Here is a 12,262-nt window from a genome sequence, read left to right on the forward strand (position 1 = left end):
AAACTAAATCTTATAAACCGTACCTGCAGGATTTTATGTCTTGTATATCTCATAGCCTTTGAAATATTGTACCCTTGTCATTTTCAACACATGACAGAGTACTTCAAAAGGGGTTCCTGAATCATCAACTAATAAAATCTACAACAACTATTTTACTAGCGTTTTAGTTTGTCGAGCGGACGACCTATTCATGAGCTCGGCCCGCTGGTGCTTTGACTATTGAAGCCCAGGCCTCGTACCGTTGGAAACACACTCTTTTTCCCATGTACTTGATAAAATAGCATTCAGAGGAGAACATTTTTTAGCGGATTTAAATCACTGAGATGTAAAATTGTCCCGACACAGGAATGTGAATTTGATCATTCAGATTATTGCTCTACGTCGTAAACTTCCAGGGTCTATCAATTCAATTGCATTAGTAACTGATCCATATAAAGAAAAGAAAAACGAATTTACAACAGAGGAAAACGTTTCATTCCAGAAGACATGAGAACGTTTAGTGAACTCCAGAAACATTGAACGTTTATAGTCTGCAGAACAGCTGGTTTGGGAACTCCAATGCTGGTCAATAAGCTAGGTCGCCAATCTAGAGAAAATGGAGTTCTCTCAACCCTTAATTCTGACAAATGATATAATGATGGAAGTATTACAACTTCCCCCAAAGCATAATTCAACATCTCCAAATCCCTACTTGAACATTTTACTGAGAGCTAGTTTCCAATTATTTAAATTTCACTTCAGCCTATTGTTGGCCCCCTTCCCCTCTTAATCAGCCAATGTTCCTTGATAAATAATTCAACATCTCCAAATCCCTACTTGAGCATTTTACTGAGAGCTAGTTTCCAATTATTTAAATTTCACTTCAGCCTATTGTTGGCCCCCTTCCTCTCTTGATCAGCCAATGTTCCTTGATAAATCACAAGAATATGCAATTGAACAACCATCACCAATCATCCGTATATTACGATGATGTTCCTTCTAGTTTCATTGAACCAAATTTAACATTCACCAGCTCAGCAGCTGCACGGGCAGCTGCTATTGCACAATCTGCAGAGGCAATGGCAGCTCGAGCCCTTTCCAAGACATCAGATGGTCGAGATGTTGTCTCTGTTTTAATGTCACTGACTGAACCAGGTATACAATTTTTGGCTGACGGCTCAATTTCACTACTAGTCAACAAGGCCGCCTTGCTCACAGGGCTAGGAGCTTGCTGGTGTTGAGATGCCCGTTTGGCATTGGCAAGTAGAATAGGTTTCGCCCCATTAGAAGGCATAGGTTTAATAGAGGCTTGTCCAATAATAGCTTGAGAAACTGCAGCCTCAGCGCATGCTTGTTTTGATCCAGCCTGCACATAACATCGAAAAGCCAATCAGACACCAGAATGCATGCATGAGTGTGTGTAGGTGATAGGTGTATATGGTGTCTGCAAATTTCATAGTAAAATTACAAAGTATGGGTTGTCATCTTTTGTGTACAGTTTGCAGTAATTATTAACAAAAGTCTTAGAGGAAGTTCTTTAACAGGAAAGAATCCACATAGCCAGCCCAATATAGTTAGGATTGAGGCGTCATTGAGGTCAAATGAGTCTAATATTGCATTCATACCCTATATCTCTAGTTGGCTAATCTCTGATTTGTGGACACAAACAAAGGTCACATGTTTCACACAGCAATGGTATGTCCAATGCTGCTATCCTCACAAAGCTCTAGACTCAAGGACACAACAGAATACTTGGGCTTTCATAATTTTTTTCTAAAGTAAACATTTATATCTAACTATGCTTTGAGACTTGTTCGCCGAAAAGCCACTAATTGTAGAAAATATCACGTAAAAGGCATCCAAGTGCAAACCTTAACATAAAGATTATTTCATAACAATAGAAAATTCTCTTATAATAGTGCCATGTCCTTGGATGTACAATAAGGAAATTTTAATAAGTGCAAGTTTCGTACATTGGACATCAGCAAACTGACACTGCATGATAGAGATTGGCAATATAAAAAATGTGTACAGAATTTGGTTAAGTGAGGGAGACTGATAATTATAGAGTAGATGACACTTAACATTAAATCAACACATTTTGATTACTGAAAAACCCACAAATTTCATTTTGATTATCTCAACTCATACCGAGTACTGAAAACTACATTACATCCTGAGATTTCACTTTACCAATAAGATGATACCTTTTCCTTCTTTTTTTTTTTTTTTGGTGTGTGCGCGGTGGTGGTGGGGGTGGTTGATGGGAATACCAAATTAAATAGGCACAACAGAACTCTCTAAGCAATTTTTGCTATTAGAGGCAGAAACAACAAGAAGAAGCATGCATAAAACGGTTTCCAGCAACTGCTCCCTAACAGCAGAGAAAGCAGTATACATATCAAGAGCATGGAGTCATGAACCAGAAATATTTCCTGAAGATTAATCTCTGCATATTCCACAGAGATCTGAAACAGAATTTTGTAAGTGTACCAGTAAATCTTCATGTTTTCTGCTGAACTCTGCTTCAGTGCTAGAAGAATCCCATTCTACATTGTGTTCTTGAGCGATTTCCTTCAATACTTTGAGCCTTATCTCTCCTGATGGAGCACTAACTGAAAGCTTTTCGATTATCTAAATGACAGAAAAAAAAAGAATCAGAAACGGCATATCATCATATGCACGCTGCATCTCTGCCACTGTAGCAGAAACATCACACCTCATGAGAGGAAAAAAACTACGTGAAATAAAGATAATTAACTGCACGGTTGACGCTTGAGTCAGGACGAAGCTCAGATGCAGCAGTGACAAATTCCTTCCCATACTTTGTAGAAAACAAATTCTTGATCTGCAACAAATCAGGCACATCTGAACATCTAGGAGCAGCAAAAATTATGCTTGCCACAGCTTCTCGCAATTCTGATGGACACTCCCTGTTGTGTGGAAAGACTTGTTACAATAGGTACTCAGATTGTACTAGGAAAAGGAAACACTTACTTCGACATTTATTTTTATTGCAATGCTACAATGGGTTCACATATAGCACTAGGAAAAAGAAAAGCTTAATTTGACATTTATTTTTATGGCAAAAAAAAAAATGGAATTCTTGGCTAAAGCAAACCACAATACAATTAGAATGAGAGTGACAGAAAAGTGCTTCAACCATAGCTTGTTGCTGCAAAATCAGGGAGCAGTTTGTGTAATAAGATTATAATACTGATACATAACATATTAGAAAAAATATGTGGATATAGCATGGACATGCATATTACATACACATTATTGGAACAATTGGAAAAGAATCAGAAGCTGTTGCTCACGTGCACCCACAGTTGATTAGAACAACTGGAAAAGAATCAGAAGCTGTTGCTCACGTGCACCCACAATTGATTTCTTCAGAAGATACTGCTAATGCATTAAATCTATCCATTAGGACTTATTCCTTTTCTTCAATGTGGCAATTGATCTAGCTAAAAAAATCTGTGTTTCTGCTCCATTATGAAAGAATGCATTTGCTAATTAGGTCACATTAGAGTTAAATAGAACCAATATTTGTCCATACATCATTTTATTCTTCCATTATTGTGATGTTGATTATAGCTGCACTCTTGTAAGTCAGTAGCTCGTCTGATGTCATGAAATCCTTAATCCTGACATGAATTTTAAAGGAAGCAAATTGTCCATATTGAGACGAGCTATTTTCATGAATTAGAAGAAGTAAATGGAGTACAATACTGTCACTCCTCGATATTATTTGTATGTCCTGGTGAAGCATACCATGCTAAGTCAGCGTAATACAATAAAATACTACAATCCAGTAGATGGATCCAGATAAAATAATTTGAAAATTTTGTCCAATTGAAAGATTTATTCTACTACCATATACTTGTTTTACCTGTAGATGCCTAATTTTTGCTAACTATTATTTTTAAAGTACTATGTTATAGGAAAGTTACGTCAAGGGCATTCCAAGTGCGGAAGCACCTGGAGGCATTCCAAACACAAAAGCACTCAGAGGTCTTCCAAGCGTGGAAGCGCCTAGGGCATTCCAGATGCAAAAGCGCCCAGCGCATTACAAGCATGGAAGCACTCAAGGGTGTTCTAAGCGTAGAAGCCCCCAGAGACATTCCGAGCACAAAAGCACCCAAAGACGTTCCCAACATAGAAGCACCCAGGACTATTCTAAGTGCGGAAACACCTAGAAACAAGTATGGAACAACTATTTGTATAAGGAAGTGAAAATAACTTAGAACAAGTGGCACGGTGCATGACTTACTTCACATTTAGGATGCTCTAAAGAGTTTGGCTTGGTGGCTCAGATATAGTCATAGTTAAAAAGATTTCCTTTTAACCTTTCTTTAAAGAACATGTGCTTTACCTCTTTTTCTTTCTTTGCTCTTTAAAAATACATGTAGCGCACTATGTGTCACAACTCCATTGCCAAAAACTTACGTCCACTACATAATTACATGGTCATTCTTTTAATATCCCATAAACCGTTCTTTAACTGCTCTTTCATGAAAAGGACATTCTTTCATGATTGAACGTGTTCTCCTAACTACTCCTAAGAAAGCGCTCCTGTTCAATAAAAATATGAAGACCTTAAAAGTTGAGAGGCAATCAGAAATCATTAGAAACCCAACAAAGATTATACTAAAAACTCTCTCGAGGCTCTCCAAGCATTCTTTCTATTCAGCCTTCCCGTTTGCCGTAATCCATCACTTCTTCCACCTTTTCTCACCCCTCACCACTTGCCACCCAAAGCACTTACGCTTCAAAGACTGCTTCAATCTTCCTCTCTGCCGCTTCTAGTGCATTCCAATTTACTAATTGCAACACGTCCTCTATTCCTACCAAAAGAACCCCCTACACTACAATCAACTCAAGTTCTATAGGCCTTCATCACATTCTAGAACGGCCTCAAACTAGAATCTATACAGTCCATGCTGATGCATCTATTGGCTTTCATCACATCTCACCAAAGCATATTAGATGACTAAAAATTATGTTGTCTTCAATTCACACAGCCTGAGACAATGAACTTATCTCACACCTTACACTACCATCAACTCAAGTTCTATGGGCCTTCATCTCTTACCGAACGACCTAAAACTAGAATCTATACAGTCCATGCTGATGCATCTGTTGGCTTTCATCGCATCTTACCAAACATATTAGACGACTAAAAATTATGTTGTCTTCAATTCACACAGCATGAGACAATGAACTTATCTCATACTTGTTACACAAGTGTAATCATACCAGCATCCTAATTTAATTACACGTATTACTCCATTTCTGATTAAAGCTGTTTACACTCTAGTGATCAATGATTATGCAACCATTCAGAAGCAGTTCTCCTCATTTTTGGCCCCCTTTTGGTCCAACGTAAAAGCAGACAAATCCACGATGCTCAATACTGCAGAACCACTGACATGAGTGCCCTATTACCGGGCAACATGCAATTGCTCTTCCAAGTAGTTCTACTTTTCATGTCCCCAAAGCTTGCACAGTCATAGATACTTGAAACATAGGTCAAATTGGGTATTATAGAGTGGTTTACAGCGTAACCATCAGGCAACTGCCTCTCTGAACTTTTGAACCTAGAAATGTTCATATTCTGAAGCGTATTGTGATACATTTGAGGTTTTATCCAAGCACCGACTTCACACCAATAACAAATTTGGGAAAATAGATAAAGGGGGTTATTATATGGGTTTTTCATGAATTGACCAATTAGAAAATATCAAGAAAAATTTTTTTAAAAAAAAAGACCAGAACAAAAATTAAGATGTGTTGTAAAAAGATCATACATAAGGAGAAAGATCAGGAGAAAATTATTATCAAGGTTCTGGGGTATACCCAGCAGATAAAGAAGATGATCATATATAATGATTTCACCCATTAAATATGTATCAAACTAACATCACTCAAGGACAATAAGTAAACAGTGACAGCCATTGAAATAGAATTGCAAAATTGTACTTAACAATTCACAAGCAAGCCTGAAGACTAAATTTTATTTATGTGCACGTTAAGCAATAAAGATTTCAGCCTCTGGCTTTGCTCATCCAAGGTGTTCAAGTTTATTCACAACTTTAATCATGAAAAAGCCGCAGACTTCAGATTTAAAAGAGCATGACACAAATACTGGAATGGAAACAAATAATAAACCATTTTGCGAAACCAATGAAATAAAAGCCTGGGTCCTTAAAGTCTTTGACCATTGTACTTACTTCTGGCTTTCAAGAATAGGAACGCGTGCAAGAACAAACTCACAGAAAAGCTCCAGTATCTCATATGCAGCCCATATATTCTGCTCTCTGATTATATGTTCCACCTAATCCCTCAAACAAAAACAGAAAATATGGCAATTAAAAGCATTAGCCAATAAAATGATCAAACATGGAGTCAGAAAGGGTACCCGAATTCGAGCAATTGGTTCTTGGCCAGCCTGCAAAAATTGGGCTATCTCTTTTCTCATATGTTTGAGCTGCAAATCCCTCTTATTTTGCAGCAATTTAATGCGCGAGATTGCCAAGCTCAAGCATGTTTTACTACAAAATTATACCCAAAAATCAAAACCCATAAATTTTAGCGAGAGTGAAACAAAGATATTTAGTTTTCTGCATTATATACGACTTAAATGCAGAATTATGTCGAACATAACAAATTTAATAAAGAAAAAAAGACGAAAAGAAGGAACTAACCATTTTGCACCAAAAACACCTCTATTGAACAATTGATTTAAGAGAGACATTTTATGACTAAACAGAGGAGAAACTCTTCGTTGATGATTCAAACAGGATCTTTTCTTTATATGATGAATTGCAGAGAAAGTCAAGTCTATCGATCATGAGGCACCAAACGCCACCTAAGGGCTCTTCGACGAAACGTTTCTTCTGTTAGGAAACGCGTTTGTAATTGCCACAGGTGAAAGATTTATCGGTTAATGAAACTTGTAAACACGTCAAGAGTCAAAGTGCTGCGTAAATATTTGTTCATTCTTTTATCTTAACCAAGTGGTTTGGAATTTGGATCCGAATACTATACTTTCAATAAATAAATCTTCACAGTTTTATTGAAGTATACCTAAAAAATTATAAAGTGAAAGAATTGTCAAAATATTAACCTAAATTTATAAAATTAAAATAATAAGTTAATTATATTAAATAAATATAATATTTTAAAAAATTAACTATTTAAATTTATATTTTTGAATTTAAAATATTTAACAATTTATAAATTTTAATTTATAAAAAAATAATGAAGATAAAATAATTCTAATAAAAAATAAGAATTGGAAAATCTTGATTTTAAACACTAAAAATTAAGGTAAAAAATTATAAAAGTACAATAAGTATTATCAAAATATTGACGTCACACGTGTGAGATTTAATATAACAAATCAATTAATTCAAATAAATATAAATTTTTTTAAAATTAAACATTAAAATTTTTATTCTCAACTTTAAATTATTTAACGGTTTAGAAATTTTAATATACAAATGAATAATAGTAAGGATAAAAATAATTATTGTAAAATTTTTTAGTTAAAAAATTTTTACGTAAACTTATAAAAATTAACTTAAGAAATTATAAAGGTGGAATAAGTATTGTCAAAATATTAACGTAAATATGTGAAATTTAAGATAACAAGTCAATTAAGTTAAAATAAGTATAATTTTTATAAGAATTAAATATTTAAATTTTTATTATTGAGCTAAAAGTATTTAAAGATTTATAAATTTTAATTTATAAATGAATAATAATAAAGATAAAAAATAATTATAGTTAAAAAAATTATTTATTAAACTAAATTTTTATTACAATATTTATTTAAAAATTTCTCAATGATTAATATTTTTTACTTGAGAATGTAAATGTAAATGATTAATTTTCATAAAAATTTTATTATTCTCTTTTTAACTTATTTCCTTTTAATTAATATTTTTTATTTTTATTTATTAAGGGTTATTTAAGTTTTTTCTTAACCTGTTTGATAAGTAAACAGGTTGCAAATTTTTTTATTGGTCAATGACTAAAATAAAAGCTTCTAAATTTAATGGTTTTTATTTATAGCCTTACAAAGAGCATAATCTAAAAGGCACATTTTTATCTTTCAACTGATCCCTCTTTTAACTTAAACATTCCATGATCATTCATATCCTTTGAGAAAAATCTAATTTTTTTAATTCTAAACTTTTTTATCAACCTTTCTAGAGATTTTGAGTCAGAGATTTTTTAGAATCTATTGTTGAAGTAGTTATACCTCTAAGTAAAAGGTAAAAAGATTTATTAGATCCTTTAAAAAATTTCATCTTGTATAAAGTTTGTACTTGAATCTGAAGAAGATAATATCTTGATTGAGGTTGCCCTTGATTTTAAAAGACATATGAAGGTTATGCTTGATCTTGTTAAAAGAAATGTTATAAAGGGTATGATTGATCTTGTTAAAAAAAATAAGTTGATAGTGGATTCAAACTCCTTGAAATGATGTAAGTATTGAAAGACCAAACCTTTATAAAAATTCAATTAAGCACTCTTTATTATTATTATTGTTATTTTTTGCTCTTTACTTATTGATTTCATACTTTGTTTTGTTGTTTCATTGTCTCATATTTCTGTAGAGTCAAAATACTTGGAAAGTCCCTGTATTAGGATATTTTGTTTAATTTAGTCCATTTACTCAAAATCGTAACAATTTAATCCCTTAATTTTGAAAATTACTTCAATTTAACCATTCCTCCTAATTGCATCCAATTTTATTGTTAAAAAGGATGATATCAACGCTGATGTCATGCTAACATGACACATTTTGATGATGTGACGCCAAACATGATGATGTGGCAATGCTAATGTAGCAGTGATAAGCTGATGTGTTATTACCACATGGCAGATCAAAATTTTTTTTTTAAAAAAATTTTATATCGCGTCATAGGGATTAAATTAAATAGAAATATATTATACAAGTACTAAATTGAACAAAATTGAAATTTTAAAGGACTAAATTGTAAAAAATGTTTAAAAAATATAAATATTTAAGTAGATAATTGATATACTTATTAATAAACTAAATACTTAAATGTAAAAGATTTATGGTGTTAAAAATATATATAAATATTTTCTTACTAGATTATTTGATTCTAGAATATGTACATTAATTTAATTTTTTTATAAAAATTAAGTTTGAATTTTCTTTCTCTTCAAAAAATTTTGAAAACAATTTCGCAACAAAAACCAATTTTAGATGAATAACTTGTGTTATGTTGGAATAAAGCAATATAAAAAAAATTAAATAATGTTTTTCTTCTATGTATAATAATGTAAATTTTGAAATTTATTTGACTTAATTTTTAACTTAAATTGAACTCAAATTAACAAAATAAGTTGATTTAGTTATAACTTTCACAATTTAAAAATACCCTTTCTTTTGAAATTATTCAACCCTTACTCAATTTACTTTTTATTTAAATTTACTCAGAGTTGCTTATAAAATGATTTTATTTAAGGTTAAATACCACAATTAAATTTTGTTAAATTTAAATTTAAATTATTAATTTAGATTTACAAAAAATTAGTAAATACAAAATAAAATGGTACAAATAGTTATAATTATATTTAACTATATCAACCATAAATGTAGTCTTTAATCCAGAAAATTTTAACGTGAAAAATATAACTTGGAATATTAAACAAAATAAAAATATAAAAAATTAATAAAAAATTAAAAGGGTAAAGTAGCTCAAATTCTATGGACGTAAAAAGAGATTTGTCATGCTTAAATTAAGTAAATTAGAATAAAAAATTATTTTTATAATTATCGCTAACTCCATATCCCCTTTCTTCAGTTTTTAAAAGAAAAAACTAAATCAACCTATTTTCCTAATTTGAGTTCAATTTAAGTTAAAAATTAAGTCAAATAAATTTCAAATTTTTACATTATTATAAATAGAAGGAAAAAAATAATTTATTTAGTTTTTTATATTATTTTATTTTAACATAATGTAAGTTATTCATCTAAATTTAGTTTTTGATATAAATTTTTTAAAAAAAATTTTTGAATAAAAAGAGAATTCAAACTTAATTTTTACAAAAAATAAATTAATGTATATATTCTAAACTCAAATAATCAAGTAAGAAAATATTTATATATTTTTTAACATCATAAATCTTTTACACTTAAATATTTACCTCATTAATAAATATATTTATCATCTACTTAAACATTTATATTTTTTAAATACTTTTTACAAGTTAGTCCCTCAACATCTCAATTTTATTCAATTTAACTCCTATGACAGGGCACGAATAATTTTTTTTTTGAAAAATTTTTGATTTGCCTCGTAGCACTGACGCGTCAACATGTTAGTTCTACATCAAGCATTGCCTCATCATCTTATTAGTGCCACATGGCATTGCCATGCCATCATGTGGTGCCATTTGGCATGCCACGTCAGTATGTTTTGCACCACGTCAGTATGACATCAATGCTGACATCATCTCCTTTAACAGTAAAATTAGATGCTGTTAAGAAATAGATTAAATTGAAGTAATTTTCAAAATTAAAAGACTAAATTATTACAATTTTGAATATAAAGTGGCTAAATTGAACAAAATACCTTAGTACAAAGACTTCTCGAGTATTTTGACCATTTATGTAAGCATTGAAAAGCCAAACTTGAATAAAATTCTACTAAATACTCTTTTTCTTTTACTCTTTACTTACTGATTTCATACTCTGTTTTACTTTTTTTATTCTCTCATATTTCTACTTCATCTTCAAAGCTTTTTTAAAAAAGAGAATTTTTATTTAACAATCAATTTACCCTTGTATTTATCTTTCTAACACTTGAAAATTCTCGAAAATAAAGTTAATAGCGTTAAGTAAAAATGTAACAAAAATAAATACAAAGCAATGAAGTAATAAATTTTAAACTTTAGATGACAAATTTATTTACACTTTTCTTTAATGACAATACAAAATTTTCTTTATCTAAGTAATGTCTTACTTTTTTTTTTGTTTTACAAACTTTTTTGTATGTGAAGGGATTCTGCTTCCCTAGGATATAAATTTAACCTCCATGAACGACTTTACAAAGTTGTAATATGCCCAAAATTGTAATTAAAAATTGTATAAATTAACATCACTATTAATGGAAATGTGGCAATAAAAACTATATTAAAAAATAAAAGACATGTACATTAGACTATAATTAACTTTTTCTTTTCAATCCCAACAAGTTTGCACATACGAGACTATATTAGAAATACTAAAACCGAGTACTTCATCATTGGGTCTCCACCCAATAGCTTATCATATTTCAGTGTACCCTGCATGCAAACGACAGCATCGAAGTACCTGGGAGAATAGGACTGGGGCACTATAATAGTAGGAATGAAATATATAAAGTAAAATTTTGAGCCATGGGATTCGTGCTCAATTCATGTTCTCTGATTATAGAAAGTTGACATTGCAAAGTTGTTGGTCCCAAGTAAATATGCTAGAGGGGGGGTGAATAGCACTTTTTGACTCTTACAAGATTTGAGCTCTATTTGTGGGGGGCAATTTTAACTTCAATGATGGGAAGTTAAATGCAAGATAAAAAACAATCTAACAAGGAATGAAATCAAGAATAAAGCACCAAATACAAAACACAAAGATTTATAGTGGTTTGGTTAAAGACCTACATCTACTACCTTGATTATCCAACTAAGGATTTTCCAAATCAAATCACTATAAACGGTGAAATTTCTAAGCTTTCACCAAGCTTTTACAATGATATTTCACAAGCTCAGCCACAACCTTCAACAATGGTTTTTCCTAAGATCAACCAAAACCCAAAAACTAACTTTTCTAGGCTTAGTTAGAACCTATACACTCAATCAAGCTAACCCAAGCTTGATTAATCCCCTTAGAGTGTCTCGCACACTCTAAGCAATCAAGGAGAAGAGAAATAAAGAGGTACCAATGATCACTAACATGATCTGATGGTACAAGATGAAGTTCTTAACTCTGTTATAAAGATTGGAGTGAAGTGCAAAAAATATGCAGAGTATTCTTGAGGTTTTTGAGCAATTTTTAATCTTGGAAGCCTTCAAATCTAATTTTTGGTTGTTGGGAGGTGTTTTTATACTTGAAAAATCAACTCTTTTGGCACCTTGACAGATTTTGACCGTTGGAAACAATTTGCGAGTAATTTTGCCTGTTATTTTATCTTTTAGCGTTAGTTCAAACTGCCAGACAGAATGCACTTAGTCGACTAATCGATATCACTTAGTC

General features: G+C 31.4%; 1 protein-coding gene and 1 non-coding gene across 2 annotated transcripts; both read right to left on the bottom strand.

Moving 5' to 3' along the window:
* Positions 1-324: 324 nt before the first annotated feature.
* On the bottom strand, positions 325-6,907 carry LOC110427627 (Regulator of Vps4 activity in the MVB pathway protein). Its single transcript, XM_021443163.2, has 6 exons — positions 6,690-6,907; positions 6,404-6,536; positions 6,216-6,319; positions 2,741-2,912; positions 2,473-2,613; positions 325-1,345 (listed from the first exon to the last, which is right to left on the bottom strand). Exons 1-6 carry the CDS (start codon positions 6,737-6,739, stop codon positions 962-964), a joined length of 984 nt encoding a protein of 327 aa, XP_021298838.1. The 5' UTR covers positions 6,740-6,907; the 3' UTR covers positions 325-961.
* A 2,812-nt stretch (positions 6,908-9,719) lies between these two features.
* LOC149526330 (small nucleolar RNA snoR8a) lies at positions 9,720-9,812 on the bottom strand. Its single transcript, XR_016352118.1, has one exon. It is a non-coding gene; the product is annotated as a small nucleolar RNA snoR8a (small nucleolar RNA).
* Positions 9,813-12,262: the final 2,450 nt, after the last annotated feature.

Source organism: Theobroma umbraticum, unplaced genomic scaffold (assembly GCF_002168275.2).
Source record: "Theobroma umbraticum cultivar Fairchild unplaced genomic scaffold, ASM216827v3 scaffold_2.0, whole genome shotgun sequence".
Taxonomy (NCBI): Eukaryota; Viridiplantae; Streptophyta; class Magnoliopsida; order Malvales; family Malvaceae; genus Theobroma; species Theobroma umbraticum.

What these genes read in the sequence shown, in the direction of transcription:
- LOC110427627 (XM_021443163.2), bottom strand. Translation starts at nt 6,739, where the DNA reads ATGTCTCTCTTAAATCAATTGTTCAATAGAGGTGTTTTTGGTGCAAAA. An exon ending in CCTATTCTTGAAAGCCAGAA is followed by an intron (nt 2,913 to 6,215) that starts GTAAGTACAATG and finishes TCCACACAACAG; the next exon opens with GGAGTGTCCATCAGAATTGC. An exon ending in ACTCAAGCGTCAACCGTGCA is followed by an intron (nt 2,614 to 2,740) that starts GTTAATTATCTT and finishes TCTGTCATTTAG; the next exon opens with ATAATCGAAAAGCTTTCAGT.